The 16,812-nt window shown below is 41.3% G+C and overlaps 1 protein-coding gene across 4 annotated transcripts in view; it reads right to left on the bottom strand.

Moving 5' to 3' along the window:
* LOC132875713 (RIMS-binding protein 2-like) overlaps positions 1-16,812 on the bottom strand; it is a 282,162-nt gene that overhangs the window by 19,595 nt on the left and 245,755 nt on the right. For all 4 annotated transcript variants that reach the window (XM_060912692.1, XM_060912693.1, XM_060912690.1 and 1 more), the window contains 5 exons: positions 12,778-12,917; positions 10,533-10,701; positions 7,939-8,007; positions 5,218-5,271; positions 3,416-3,522 (listed from right to left, as the gene is read on the bottom strand). In XM_060912692.1, coding sequence (XP_060768675.1) covers positions 3,416-3,522; positions 5,218-5,271; positions 7,939-8,007; positions 10,533-10,701; positions 12,778-12,917 — 539 coding nt within the window. The remainder of the gene's footprint in view (positions 1-3,415; positions 3,523-5,217; positions 5,272-7,938; positions 8,008-10,532; positions 10,702-12,777; positions 12,918-16,812) is intronic.

The raw sequence follows: 16,812 nt of genomic DNA, 5'->3' as shown, positions 1-16,812 counted from the left end.
TGCCGACCGAGGCTGTTGTGTTTCCCGCTTGTGGTCTCGTCACTTCCGGAAGGGGCAGTACTGAAGTAAGTAGCTCGACTACGTAGCTCGATAGGTTTTACATGCACTAAGTAGCTCGGCTACAATCGCATAATCTAGGTCGCGTAGCTCGATTACGAGAAATCCAGTTCGGTTCGATTTCAGCCGAGCTAAGGTGTTTCCATGGCATTTAGAACTTCGATTTCAGTCGAGCTACGGCAGAAATTCGATTTTCTCTATGTGCATGTAAACGCACTGACTGGAGCAGTACCATCTAAGGTACTTATTTGTACCATTTATATACTGATTGGGAAGATGCATGTACCATTTTGACCCTAAAAAGGTACACATAGTTACCTTGAAGTCCAATAATGAGCCCTACTGGGTACATTAGTGTCGAGTGGACCTTGGGGGTCAGAAATGGACTCCTATTATACCCCTATTTCTGACAGTGTGTAGCTGGCTTATAAATCTGTTCTGTGCACCATGGCATGTTAATTTAAAGCTGTGCAACACTTTAGAGCCAGCACTGATATAACTGGAAAAAAAGGATCTATTCCTTGTGCCATTTCTGTCCATATCTACGTTTTCTAAGAGCGTGTATTTAACAGTTATTCCACGAAATCGAGTCAGGCATGAGCTAATATCCGAGTCGACTATAAGCCATGTACGACCAGATTGAGTGGAATAACTGTTTTATTCTATCCACATTCACTGGATTTTGAGAAATGGAGCATTTTTATTTTTTCCAAATTCGATAAATAAAAACTTTATACAAAACGTCCGACAAAATAATTTCTGCTTAGCATGCAAACAAACTGGCGAAATGACAGTAGCAATTTGTGAAAAATACAATAATAATTCTTGCAAAAAAAAAAAGATCCTTTTTTACTATCAATACTTTTACTCCATATTTTGTTGCTTTTTTTGGCATTTCTGGGGTTTTGTTTTCAAGTAGAGTTTTTATTTCGTCCTCGGTTGTTTCAGCAACACACGCCATCATTTTATTTTTCTCTACTCACAGTATATGAGTATATATACTATTTGAGTGGTAGAACTCAGTGTGTAACTGTTGATAACTGCACCTCATCCTCTTTAGAGGTAAAAATGGGTGTGCCCCAAGGATCAATTCTAGGCCCCATTTTGTTTTCTATCTATATAAATGACTTGGGTGCGGGACTAAGTCCCACAAAAGTACATCTTTATGCAGACGACACAATATTATACACTTTTGCTTCATCAGTGCAGGAGGCTGTGAACTATTTACAGTCTGCTTTTAACAAGGTACAAAATTCCCTTGTAGGACTTCAGTTGGTGCTAAATGCTAAAAAAACTAAATTTATGGTCTTCACACACGTTCACACACACCTTGTAATGACACTATTTGTACTACGAATGGAACACAGTTAGAAAAAGTATCCTCCTATAAATACCTAGGAATATGGTTGGATGATAAACTGTCGTTTAGTATACATATTGAGTGTCTCTTAAAAAAAACTCAGACCCAAATTAGGATTTTATTTTAGACAAAGAAAGTGTTTTCCATACAAAGCAAGAAAAAGGTTGGTAGAGAGCACCTTCTTATCAGTATTAGACTATGGTGATATGATTTATATGCATTCCTAACAATTGCTATTGAAAAAATTGGATGTTTTATATCATTCTGCCTTGCGTTTTATCACAGGAACAGCAAATAGGACTCACCACTGCTTGCTATATGAAATGGTTCAATGGTCCTCTCTCTCTCTCTCTCTCTATCTCTCAGGAGAAAGTTTCACTTGTTGATTTTTACTTTGAAAGCATTAATGGGTAAATTGGACCGACTAGTGGCCTAGTGGTAGCGTGTCCGCCTCTCGATCGGGAGATTGAGAGTTCTATTCACGGTCGGGTCATACCAAAGACCATCATAAAAATGGTACCTGTTACCATCTGGCAAGGCACGCTGCAATACAGATGTGCATGGGGAGTTAAACTCTCGTGGTTACCAGAGGACTAGCCCCCCACTGTAACCCTAGCTATGTAATAGGTGAGAGGGCTACGGAAACGGAGATCGGCGCTGCCCGATGCGCCACCATTCAGAGTTGGCCTGGTTAGTACTTGAGTGGGAGACTGCCTAGGAATACCAGGTACTGAAAGGTGTGGGAAGGACTTTTACTTTTTTTTTAATGGGTAAATTACCACAGTACATCTAAAATCTGCTTTCTTATCACACTAGTATTTATAGTACAAGGTCTACAAATAAGATACTATTAATCACACCCTCAATAAGAACTGAACTGGGCAAGACCTCTTTTTCCTACTATGCACCATACGTTTGGAACGAACTTCAGAACACACTACACCTAGAGACACTTCCTTCTGTTAATACTTTTAAAAATCTTTTAAAATCAGCTCTTACAGAGCAGTGCCATTGCTTTTAAATATGGTGCCCATGTGTCTACATTTTTTAAAATCCTTTTATTGTTGTTTAGTTTGTGTTTTATCTTAGAATTTATGTGAGTCTTGTCTTCTTGTAGTCTTTTGTCTTTAGTGTCCTTGGCTGTACTGTCAATTGTTTTTGTTATGTTTATGAGATTTGTCTTGTTTTAGTTGTGTTCTTTTGACTTGGTGTATTTAGTGTACAGTATGTTACATGTTTAGTTATAGCACATATTCCACTGTTTTGTGTGCTTTGTAGTTTGATTTAGTCTTTAGTGTTTTGGTAGTGTTGTCCTCTGTCTTTTGTGTTTTTAACGTTTAACTTGCTGCCACTTGGCCAGGAGTCCCTGGAAGAAGAGTCACTGTGACTCAACGGGACCTTTCCTGGTTAAACAAGGGTTAAATAAAAAAAAAAAATATGAGCTGATAGCCTAGTCGTGGAGTAGCCAATCAGAGCGCGCGGTTGCTCATATCCAGTGAATGTGGATAGAATAATTCTTGTTATTGGCATCTTTGAAAGAGAGATAAGTGACTGATCTGGCAGTATATTCCCTACTGTGCTGTGTGCCATTATCGGTCTTCTTCTCAAATACATCAGGTTTCCTTATGATGTGCCATCGTGCTTTGCTACATGACATTAGTGACGGTACAGTGGTGCACGAGAGCATGCCTGCGTGAAAGACTGCTGGCTTACAGTCACGGAAACACTTAAAACATTTAAACATAGCAGTTTCTCTGTGTGACATACTTGGTGTAGAAATGACTCGAAGTAACTTCCACTTCTGCCTCTCTGTAACCCTAACCTTTCTGGAAATTTCAGCACACATTTACACACTTTACGAGTGACTGGTATTCATCAATGAACGCAGGAATTTCAGCTCAGTGTAACCTACGAAACATTTACCCACAACTAACTAAAAGATTGATAAATGTGGCCCTTTGTAAGTTAAGACTGAGTGAGAACATGGTGTAAGGTTACTTCAATGTCAGCATTAGGAGAGCTTTCTCTTGGGTCGTAATCGAAGATGGCCACCATCCTGCGATGTACAGGGTTTCTCATGGCAACGGCCGAGTGTCGTGCATTATCTGGCAATCAAAAAGCAGCAATGTAACCACATATTAATAAATATACTGAACATGCCATACTGTTTCATACTATTGCTCTAAACAGACATGAGAAACAGGTATTGGTAGCAATCAGACAGCCTACAGGATGGAACACAAACTGCAATAATGAATACATGCAGTACACAGAATATTTTATGAAAGTGATGGCCACTGTGACAGATAGACATATGGCATAAAACGTTAAAGTTATAAAAACAGCAAACAAAAGTACTCAGTTCCAGCTTCAGTGATCGCATGGAATTTCTCATGAGCCGATGGTGTTAAAGGACAAAGGAGTAATTTATTATACAATTTAAAAATCATGGGAAACTGTAAAAGACATAGAAACTTGCCTAAATTTTATAATCAACAGTAAATCTAAATCCAGATTCTACGAATATGCAAATCAGAACTGCCCTCATCTTCCAGACCCCACCCCACTTTTTGGTAAGCCAGTGACACACGGGCTGAATTGGTATACTGAGATTTCATTGGCTCTTATATTTTATGATGCGATAGCACTCTTTTGGAAACACGAAGAGATGATAAAAATGCAGCAAAACAACGTTTCACACCGTACGATGGTGTATTAGGGCCATTGTAAATAATTTAAAAAAAGAATACGGCACTGAGGAAGGAGGTAATATTAAGGGGAAAAAAAACCCCCAAAACGCTGAATTTCCAACATTAAAGTTATAAATTCACAGAAAAAAACCCAACTCTTGGATATTCTCTGAGATTATAGTCCTAAATTTGTGAGAAAATAATGTGATTAAAGTCACAAATTTACAAAAAAAGAAACTCAGAAACTTTCTGAGACAGCAATCACACACTTTCTGGCTGCAGTGAATTCTGGGAAATGTAGTTGAAAATCTCTTAGCGCTTTATTCTCTTATATTCTGAGATTGAGGAGGAAAGACTGCCTAGATGTCCTATAACTCTTGGCTTAGCCGCAGTATTTGGTGTGATGTTCATCCAACCTTGTGAAGTAAAGCATCTGGTGTTCATTGACCAAAAAAAAAAGCTAAAAAAACCCCCATCCACTATTTTTCCATGACTTATGAGTGTTTAATCTCAGAATTTCTAAGGTTTTTCTTGAAAATGTATAACTTTATAATCTCAGACAATCTCAGAGTTTTTCTCATAAGTGTATGACTTTAGTTTTGGAAATTCTGAGGTTTATTCTGAGAGTATTACCCGTCCCTCAGCCCCATCTGTTTGTCTGTCGCCGGCTTCATAGTTGAGGGTCGGCGATCCAGGAAGCCATCAACTAGCTTCCCTGAATTCTCTTGGGTGATTATAGCACACCAAAGCGACCCAAACCCTCATCTGGTGGCCCTCAGCGCCATTTTTTTTTTAACCTATAATAGCACTAATACGCCATTGTATCACACTGTCCTCAGAAGTGGAACTGAGAATTGTTGTTTTAAAATTCTAAATTCAGAACTGAAAGATGATAAAAATGAAATGCTTAGCATGTCAATTCCTCTGCCCTCAGTGCATCTGTGCACCAAGCAAAGCATAAGTCAGTAATGCTGAAGCAGAAAGAAGACCAGACACATGAAGATCATGCAGTCAGCTGGTTTCATAAGCACTTCAAAAGGTCTTCCATACTGCTGAGATAATAAAAAAAAAAAGAAAAACCAGAAACAGATTGCGAAAGTGACTGCACACCTTGGTTGGAGGACTCATTGGTGGAACCATCCTCCAAAACTGCTGCAGATTCAACTGAAGAAGAGGAAGAATTGGAAGGTTAGAGTTCATCTACTGAAGCCTTCATGATCTGAACTCAAGTAAACAGTGGGTTAGGACAAAGGGTGAACAAATCCACCTTAAACGGAACTGAAATGGTTAAAAAATGATTAGTAAGGCACAAGGAGAGCGCGCGTGCGCACACACACACACACACACACACACACACACACAATGATACATGCAGCACTGGAACAGAGAGATGAGGGATTCTGTAATTGATCATGGCTATGAAATGTAAAAACAGCGTATGAAATATAATTCTCCAACCTTCTCCTTGCTTAGAATATTCAAAATTATTGGCACCCTTCATGAAAATAAGACAAAATGAACATAAACATTTTCCAGTGCAGATACTCTGCAAAAATACTAGTTTCAAAATTACTGGCACCCAAAATTGGCAGAACTTTTAGTGCAATCATGGATTTTGAATCAAGCTGATGAATGACGCATGGACGACAAACCTCATACTACTAGCCTGATGATAGCCCCAAATAAGAAATGTTCAAAAGCAGTTGTCTGGAAAACGAGAACAATTGTAAGCATACAATTTGATTTCTCATCTCATCTCATTATCTCTAGCTGCTTTATCCTGTTCTACAGGGTCGCAGGCAAGCTGGAGCCTATCCCAGCTGACTACGGGCGAAAGGCGGGGTACACCCTGGACAAGTCGCCAGGTCATCACAGGGCTGACACATAGACACAGACAACCATTCACACCTACAGTCAATTTAGAGTCACCAGTTAACCTAACCTGCATGTCTTTGGACTGTGGGGGAAACCGGAGCACCCCCACGCGGACAACATGCAAACTCCGCACAGAAAGGCCCTCGCCGGCCACGGGGCTCGAACCCGGACCTTCTTGCTGTGAGGCGACAGCGCTAACCACTACACCATCGTGCCGCCCACAATTTGATTTGATTTATTTAAAATATTCATTCTCAATTATGCCCCGTATTTTTTTTGTAAAAAAGGTTCTTATGAGAATTATTTTATTAATGAAATGAAACGTATTAATGAAAACACAAGTACTTTCTTTGACTGTTTAAATGAACCACTTGAATCATGTATAAAGTTGATTTCACACAATCATTTTAATGAAGGATGCTAATAATTCTTCATCGGTTTTATCTGACCTGACAGAAATTGACCTAATAATCTATTTAACAGTTATTCCACGAAATCGGGTCGTACATGAGCCGATAGCTGACGAGGCGTGTAGCGCCAAGTCGGCTATAAGCCGTGTACAACAAGATTGAGTGGAATAATTGTTTTATTCTATCCACATTCACTGGATTTTGAGAAACAGAGCATTTTTATTTTTAGCAAATTCGACAAATAAAAACTTTATACAAAACGTCCGACAAAACAAAGCGGAGAAATGACTAAGCAATTTCTGAAAAATGCAATAATAATAATAATAATAATAATAATAATAATAATAATTCTTGAAAAATAAAAAAAAGATACGTTCTTACCATCAAATACTTTCATTCCATATTTTGTTGCTTTTTTTGTATTTTTGGGGGTTTTGTTTTCGAGTAGAGTTTTTATTTCGTCCTCGGTTGGTTCAGCAACACGCTCCACCATTTTGTTTTTTTCTCCTCATGGTATATGAGCTGATAGCCTAGTAGTTGAGTAGCCAATCAGAGTGCAAAATGGCTCATATCCAGTGAACGTGGATAGAAGAAACATTATTATACCACAGCGCTGCTAAATTCTCAATTCTGATTGGTCAGAAAGTCTTGACTAATACCCTTGCAGGATTGATAATAGTTTGAGCTACAAGGCAAGGTCTTAGTTTATATTAATGCGATTTTTCTATAGTAACAACTAATGCGTAAGGACGTCTATGGTCGATGGGCCACATCAATAAAAAATAGATCACAAAATTCTGACTGTTGGTGATGTTCTCTGGTAGGATATAGTGTTTGTTTAGCATTTGGAAGGAATCTCTAGTGTCAGAAGGTTATACCGTAACAGTCAGAGGTAAAGTTGTAACTTTAGGTTTTCCAATATGGGGAATTCTTCAGGAAGGACGACTTTATGGTTTCTCAGTAACATGACAAGCCTTTTTTTTGCCTTATTATCTTCAAGAGAGAGAAAAGAAATAGAGGCTGGTGAAGAAACAACTGTTTATAGCTGCTGTGACACAATTAATAACAGGAACTAACTTGTTTCACAAATGTTTCACAACATTAAATTTCACTACAAATGGATAAAAAGTATGACATGTCATTCATACATAATACAATTGCTGTGGTATAAGAGGAATAAAACACTCCGTGAGACATTTTTATTTGACAATCATCAACTTCTAGGTTTCTGGTAAGAGTGATTCTGCTTTGCATCGGATTGCATCACACCTAACTGTACACCTTGTCGTGTTTTATTTCTTCCTTAAGACTGCATGCAGTGTGTCATTATTCAATAAACGTTCACACACGCAGACGCTTTTGTGAAAACATAATTACTAAACTACATCAGAAAAAGTTCCTTTTGGTTAGACGTAGAATTCTGCTTCGATATACTGTAAAAGGAGATGATTTAAGGGCAAAGGGGGAAAAAAAAAGAAAAGAAAAATCAAGTGATATGGTTGGAAGAAGACGGAGAGGGGGACAGTGAAGAGACGCGGAGACACACCTTTCTTGGAGCGTCTAGGTTTGGGTGGTGGAGCCGGACGGTGCGGAAGCTGAGCGAGTGAGCGCGTGCCTTGATGGAGGTCAAACAGGAGAATGCGGTTTGAAAATGAAACCGGACAACAAGCAGACAGAAAACGAGAATGAAGCCTGATATAAAGCAGGAAAAACAACAACAACAACAACAACAACAAGTTGCATGATGATGTTGACCAAACAGAGCTGCATCAGGAGCGGAGTCAGCCAGAGAGGCTACTGGGAGCTGGAAAGTGTTAACTCATTGCTGCTGGAGAGCATTCTGGGAAATAGGACCTTATCAGCTGCAGATTTAGCATGGCTCCTTTTCCGGGTCACGGCTGAAACGCTACCATGATGACAGAGAAGCAACATCAACAACAACAACAACAACAAAAACACTGAAGTGTTTTTTTTTTTGGCACTTCTTTCCACTATTGTGAATGAGAAGAAGCACAAATGTGATCATGAATATGTCAGAAAGAAAAGCACACACAGCGGCACATAATAACAAAGCCATGACAAGGTGCATCAATCGACCTTAACCATCAGACACTTCCTGGGGTGTTGTCTTTGAGGACGCAGCTCGCTGGCTTTCTCTGTTACTGAAATCTGGATGCCTTAACCGTGTCCATTTTTAAAGGGCTGATGACACGAACATGACTCTATGCAATTTCTTAAATAAACTATACAACATGGCAAACATGTTAGATTTCTGTTATAATTACGTGAAAAGAAGCTGTTGTTACGCGAATATCCAACTTTTAATTGCACAGCGCAAGAAAACTGGGTCCGTGGCTCGCGGCCATGCTGTGACGTCAGCGGGAGAACATGCTGCGGTTCACTGGCTGTTCTACTCTGGTTCTACTCAATGGAAATGGCGCATGAAAACGCCGGTGAACTCTCTAGTGCTAGCTCTTCCTCTTCTGGGAGTCTAGAATTGTGTTGATCTCTTCCGAATAGAATCTATGATAGTCTATCCTCTTTACCCTTTGCCTCTCGTTGCTAGGCGGCAGTTACATGAAAGCCACAAGCTTTCACAAGCAAATACATGACTGATATCACGCCGACTTTATGATTACATTTATGATTATCATGTAGAATCTATAGCTCTACGTACCTTTATCTTATGTCGTTTCACAACACATGTTCTGACAGGAGGACTGTCTTTGGATCCGGCATAGCTACTAGTAGACCCCCTCCGGAATACTGGCAGTGTTGCCAGATTGGGAGGTTTCCCGCCCAGTTGGGCGGTTTCAAGTGCATTTTGGTGGGTTTTGAACATATTTTGGGCTGGAAAACTTCAGCAGTATCTGGCAACAGATACTGCTGACATTTTCCAGCCCAAAATATGTTCAAAATGCACTTGAAACCGCCCAACTGGGCGGGAAACCTCCCAATCTGGCAACACTGTGTAGGCACTGCTGATGGTAGCAGCACACGTTTGTGCTGAACTGAACACCCAAGAGATTCTTTTAAACTGGGAAGGGTGTCAAAACAATCCAAATCGAAGTGTTCAGAGCACAGGACGGATGTTGGTGAGGGCTCACACTTGTCACGAGTGCGCCTGACTTGCTTCACCCACTTCGCATGCAGCTCGGGATCTCTGGGAAACTTGAATAAACTTACCCCATCCTTGTGGGTTTTGGAGCAAAAGCCGGCAACACAACGCGAAGGCATAATAACTATATATATAATAATGTATAATAATGTCTAATAAAAATACTAATAATGATAAACTGAACACCTGTCGCATCAACAACAAACTGGTAAGTTAGGAGGAAGATTCTTTCGCTGACATCATATAGCTCCTCCTCCTCCTTCGTCTCCTGGGTGCTGCAGCCCCGTCAAATTTGCCCAAATAACCGCGTTTATCATCATAACTTGTAAAATAGGTGCCTTCGTGAATTAATATATGGATCATCGGGAATTACTTTTTATGTTATAAAACATCGCCAAAGATGTCAAAAACGTGTCATCAGCACTTTAAAGTAAAGTCAGTAACGCTAAATGAAAATCTTCAACTATAGCTTCGGATTAGTTTAAAAATCGCTCACGTCTTATTTTCAAGACCATAAAATAAATTCAAATTGGAATATGCAAATTGGAAACATCCCAATTCTGGCACACTCCGCCCCTTTCCATAGAAACCGTGTTGCCTGGAGTGAATTTGCAGTTTATACGGAACTTAACAGGACCTTTTTTTCCTTTGTTTTGTTTTTTTGGACACTTAAGTTTTTAAGTGCAGTTTGACCAGACTGCATCGTCAAATGAATGCTCCTGGAAGCATTTAATAATAATTTTAAAAAAATAAAATTTAAGGTCGTATTGAAAGCCATATTAAAAATCAATATAAAAACTCTCTTCTGAGGAATAGAAAAGATCTAGTTTCTGTCGTACTAGATGACTGTTCTACAGGATGTTCAGCTTCCTAACACACTGTACGAACGACACAATCAAGCAAAATATCTGACAGATTGTAGCTTACTGATAAACCGTCACTGCTCCCAAACTGCATCAATACCGTTTCACAAAAATAAATAAATAAAATAAAAGGTAAATGAGAGGAAAATGAAAACGTACCCATCTTCTCAATAGAAGTCTGAGTGGACAGGAAGCCCTGCTGAAGCAGCTGATCTCTGGTCTCCTCATCGTCCACCTGAATCTCAGAGACCATGTTACAGGGCACGTAACCATGACGACCACCTGACTCGCCGCGGTAAAACCCATCTGCGTCCTTATCACCGTAGACCTACAAGGAGGACCGAAAACAGTAAAAGATTTCATATAAAAAGTAAAAGTATGCTACTGAGCGTTTACGCAGGGAAGGTTGCGTGTATTCAGAGATGAGGTACAGTGGTGCTTGAAGGTTTGTGAATCCTTTAGAATTTTCTATATTTCTGCATAAATATGACCTAAAACATCATCAGATTTTCACACAAGTCCTAAACATAGATAAAGAGAACCCAGTTAAACAAATGAGGCAAAAATATTATACTTGGTCATTTATTTATAAAGGAAAATGATCCAATATTACATATCTGTGAGTGGCAAAAGTATGTGAACCTCTAGGATTAGCAGTTAATTTGAAGATGAAATTAGAGTCAGGTGTTTTCAATCAATGGGATGACAATCAGGTGTGAGTGGGCACCCTGTTTTATTTAAAGAACAGGGATCTATCAAAGTCTGATCTTCACAACACATGTTTGTGGAAGTGTATCATGGCACGAACAAAGGACATTTCTGAGGACCTCAGAAAAAGCGTTGTTGATGCTCATCAGGCTGGAAAAGGTTACAAAACCATCTCTAAAGAGTTTGGACTCCATCAATCCACAGTCAGACAGATTGTGTACAAATGGAGGAAATTCAAGACCATTGTTACCCTCCCCAGGAGTGGTCGACCAACAAAGATCACTCCAAGAGCAAGGCGTGGAATAGTTGGCGAGGCCACAAAGGACCTCAGGGTAACTTCTAAGCAACTGAAGGCCTCTCTCACATTGGATAATGTTAATTTTCATGAGTCCACCATCAGGAGAACACTGAACAACAATGGTGTGCATGGCAGGGTTGCAAGGAGAAAGCCACTGCTCTCCAAAAAGAACATTGCTGCTCGTCTGCAGTTTGCTAAAGATCATGTGGACAAGCCAGAAGGCTATTGGAAAAATGTTTTGTGGACGGATGAGACCAAAATAGAACTTTTTGGTTTAAATGAGAAGTGTTATGTTTGGAGAAAGGAAAACACTGCATTCCAGCATAAGAACCTTATCCTGTCTGTGAAACATGGTGGTGGTAGTATCATGGTTTGGGCCTGTTTCGCTGCATCTGGGCCAGGACGGCTTGCCATCATTGACGGAACAATGAATTCTGAATTATACCAGCGAATTCTAAAGGAAAATGTCAGGACATCTGTCCATGAACTGAATCTCAAGAGAAGGTGGGTCATGCAGCAAGACAACGACCCTAAGCACACAAGTCATTCTACCAAAGAATAGTTAAAGAAGAATAAAGTTAATGTTTTGGAATGGCCAAGTCAAAGTCCTGACCTTAATCCAATCGAAATGTTGTGGAAGGACCTGAAGCGAGCAGTTCATGTGAGGAAACCCACCAACATCCCAGAGTTGAAGCTGTTCCGTACGGAGGAACGGGCTAAAATTCCTCCAAGCCGGTGTGCAGGACTGATCAACAGTTACCGGAAACGTAGTTGCAGTTATTGCTGCACAAGGGGGTCACACCAGGTACTGAAAGCAAAGGTTCACATACTTTTGCCACTCACAGATATTTAACATTGGATCATTGTCCTCAATAAATAAATGAGCAAGTATAATATTTTTGTCTCATTTGTTTAACTGGGTTCTCTTTATCTACTTTTAGGACTTGTGTGAAAATCTGATGATGTTTTAGGTCATATTTATGCAGAAAAATAGAAAATTCTAAAGGATTCACAGACTTTCAAGCACCACCGTATTCTTCCTGAGTAACTTGCCAAATACTGGTTATAACATGATATAACTCGGGTATAACTTGTGAATTTGTGTTTTAATCATATGATCTTCCGAGCACAGACAGTATGAAGGTGTAATCATCGTTGGTAAACAACACATTTACCTTAGATGTGTTGGTAAACTACTTTAAAGTCTCTGTAGAAGTAAAATTCGTGCCACTGTAATAGCACTGACTGCAAGCTGAACGTCTATGGAAAAATTAACTTGTGATAAAAATAGCGAGCCACATTAAGAGGAGTATCAGATGGGTGCAAAAATCCAACAAAACCCTGTGGGTCAGCTCCTAAAAATATAACAAGGCCGGAGTTTTCCAGAACATTCTGTACCTTAATGATCTGTCCCTCCCTGAAGGGAAGCTCCTCCTCTGCTGCATCGCGATTGGGTGACATTGTTGAAGGATCATATGGGAAGAGAGCAACGAAAATCCGTACTTCACTGTCACCAATTGGCCTTGGCTCTGCAACATCTGTATACACACACACACACGCACGGACACAAACTTTGAGTCAGGCACCCTGTCTGTATCCGTGTACTGAAGTTGTGTCTGTGCCAGAATTGTCAATTTCACACACCAGCAACTAATGGTGCAGTCAAGGGGTTAAGTCAGATAATCACAGTAAAACCCACTGAGCCTGCATGAGCCGCTTGAGGAACGTACACTCATGAGCCTTAAACACACACACACACACACACACACACACACACACACACACACACACACAGTCTTTGAGCCCAATTTGCTCTGAGGTCAATCCATTAATAGCATTTGACCCAGTACTGGCAGTGACATGGCATGAGGATATAGGGCTCTATGCCACTTTTGCCAAAGCTCATGTATGTAACTGATTTGTTGACGGTGATAGATAAGCAGGTAAACCAGAAACCGTAACTCTCCGGGTACCAGTCGTTCACCACAGTTACACAACAATAGTCATAACTTTCATTCATTCATTCATTCATTCATTCATTATCTCTAGCCGCTTTATCCTGTTCTACAGGGTCCAATGTTAAATAGAAGTAATGTCCACATTTATTGATAAAATTGCTCAAGGGAAGGGAGGGGGGATGATTTTGACCATTTTTTATTCCAGGGGGGATGGCATCCCCCCCCCCCCTCCATCCCCCCTCAACTCGAGTACAGCACATTGGGTTCCACTCACTCCTGCAGCCAAGAACAGGGATCTTATGGCCCTTTTCCACTACCCTTTTTCAGCTCACTTCAGCTCGCTTCAGCTCACTTCAGCCCAACACGGCTCGCGTTTCGACTACCAAAGAACAGCACGACTCGGCTCGCTTCAGCCCTGCTTAGCCCCTAAAACTCACACGGTTTTGGAGTGGGGCTGAAGCGAGCCAAACCGAGCCGAGTGAGGCTGGGGGCGTGAGCAGACACTCCCCTGTGCACTGATTGGTGAGGAGGAGTGTCCTCACATGCCCACACACGCCCCGCGAGCACGCTGGGATCTGTAAACACCGCAAACCCGGAAGAAGAAGAATTACGAATTACGAGAATTTCTGAAGCCTTATGCGCCTCGCCTCATCTATATGCTCTTGCCAGTATCTGTCCGCGTTGTCGGTGACAACAAGCCACAGCACCAAGACCAGCAACACTAACGACTCCATGTCCTCCATGTTTATTGTTTACTATCCGGGTCGTGAGACTACCGCTTAAAAGCTCACTGATGTCACTGTTTGCGCTGCTTAACGACATCACGTGACGTCCACCCACTTTCGCTAACTCCACCCAATGTGTCCACCCACTTCCAGCCAGCACGGTTCAGCGCGGTTGTAGTCGAAATGCAACTTCAATAGCCCCGCTCAGCTCGACTCAGCCCAACTCAGCACGGCACGGCTCAGCCCAACTCAGCCGCGTTGGTAGTGGAAAAGCGGCATTAGAATCAACAACAAAGTGGCTGGTGAGTGCAGTTTAAAACGCTGAATAATTATTAAATGATCAACACTTCCATAACTAATCTCATAAACAATGATCTAAAACCCTGCCCAGCATTGCGCAAAGTTAAGAGTAAAATAGCGTCTGATAAAATGGCCAGCTGTTTGCAAACAAAGCATATAATGTGTTCTTGTCATTATGTTCTTGTTATGCATTTACAGTAGTGCATCTTCTTGCAGAATAACTCATATTGTGACAATCAATATCACGCATGGCTGTAAAACTAAGGTGGTGTTTACATTAGACCGTATCAGCGGATCATCAGATTAACGTTTTTAAAACGATTCGCGTGCACACAGCAACGCCAATACACGATTCGCGTACACACAGCAACGCCAATACACGGATACGCTAATCACATGACTAATTAGACGGCACGCAAGTTGAAATGTGTCAGTGCGGCTCAGTGCTTCCTCCTCAGCGGCTGAGCTCCAAATCACTCCGCCCTGAACAGCGAGTGCCCTCTAGAGGGTGCGCACTCCGGCCCTGCGCAGCTCACAGAGCGCGCGAGTGAAGCGCACGAGCAGTGATTCGGGACTGAGCCGCTGTGTGTGTGATCCCAGTGCATATCGGGCATGCGCAAGTCACTCACCACTTGCAAGTGGAAGGATGGCAAGCCTAAAGACAATCATAACTACACAATGGGCAGTATTTGCATCTTACCATGAACAACATTAAGAATGACAAAGCAAAGCATTATATTCATACTTTTATACTCTTTAATGAAAAACAAAAAGGTGATACAAGGCGGAAACAATAGCAGGAAGTGAAGTCCGCGCCGTTTTTCAGCAGTCGCGTCACATGACCAACGTGGCATGAACAACGCCAGCGAATCAGGAAGGTGGATGTCACAGTGACGTTGTCCAATGATGACGTCAGCTAGAGCTCAGCACTGCGTTTCCTCGTATCTCAATGTTTACACAGCACCGGATCAGATACGAACTGGTTGAATACGTGGGCCCTGGCGGATTCAAGTTGTTCCGCCTGTGGAGTCGTTTCCCGGCGTTGTAATGTGAACGGACAGTGCATCCGCGACGAAAACGAGACGGATACGGTCTAATGTAAACACCACCTAAGAGTTGCGCATTTGGTTGGTTTAACACATGTAACATTCCTTTCTTAAATGGATCCGAGTTAAAAGCTATTCATCAGCTAATGCTGCGTTAATTAAGCCCTATTAGTTGCATTGAGGTGTGCTGCCTCTCATTACACGGGATCATGGCTGGAGCTCGGAGGACAGGAGGACATTTTCACTTCCCTCACTCACAAGCATGTGTGTGTGGCCATTGTGCACTCGAAATAGAGAACGGTGCCAGGCATCACTGAGACACAGCTGTATGTGAAGCTGAAGGCAAAAGTCCAAAGACAAGGCAGAATCAGAGTGAAGCATATATAATTATGAATGAGATACAGGATCGCAAGAGAAGGGATCGTAGGGAAAAATGTGTGTATTTATGTCACACTCCATACAGTAAAGGTCTACTATTGACAATCTTTATATGATAAGCAGTGATAGCAAGTACATGATAGCTAGCACAAAACACTAACCTTTCATTTTTGATCTTGGGCTTACAATACATTATACTGATCATGCTTGGCGTACTCGGGTCCAGGACTCGTGCCCTAATTTTAAGGACTTGTGACTTGACTTGGACTTGAGCACTGATGACTCGGACTTGTGCATTAACTGCATTCGGACTCGTAAATTGGAGATGAGGACGGATTTTTTCTTTATTTTTTGTAACATGCCATAATAATTTGGCATAAGATATTTATATCTACATTAATTTTTATACTAATTTTGTGCAAGAGAATGCACATTCACGTGTTCATACTGTACGTCATGTTCAGGAACAAACTAACGTTAATGGCGCTAAAATGCCTGCAGAGAAGCCCCTAGGATTGTCCGCTTTGCTTATACAGACTTCTTGTGCAGTGGGAAAAAATGCACTGCTTTGTGTTCCATATGTATAAGAACTATCGAGGAGACGACGGGGACAACCTCGAACTTCAATCGTCATTTGGCAAGACTCCACCCAGAGAAGGAAGTGACACGCTATGTTCATTGCTCTGTTGATAGTGGGCGGGGTTTGCTTGCTGACTGATGAACTAGCTAGTGTTAACCCTCTCTCATGTTATTTGCCCTGTTGATAGTGGGTGGGGCTTGCTGAGCGATGAACAAGCTTTTTATCTGTAGCCTATTAGCTAAAATGGGGCAGTCGAGCAGTACCGTTAGTCCGACACAGCAGCAGAGTTGACTCGGCTCAATAATGGACTCGACTTGAAATTTCCTTTAATGACTTGGACTTGAACACTGGGGACTAGAAACTGGACTCGAGGTTTAGTGACTCGACTACAACACTGATACTAATTAGACTATAAAAGCATTAGGCCAAGTACAGGCTGAAGGGCT

Source organism: Neoarius graeffei, chromosome 28 (assembly GCF_027579695.1).
Source record: "Neoarius graeffei isolate fNeoGra1 chromosome 28, fNeoGra1.pri, whole genome shotgun sequence".
NCBI classification, from domain to species: domain Eukaryota; kingdom Metazoa; phylum Chordata; class Actinopteri; order Siluriformes; family Ariidae; genus Neoarius; species Neoarius graeffei.
This window is presented reverse-complemented; position numbering and strand designations above follow the sequence as displayed.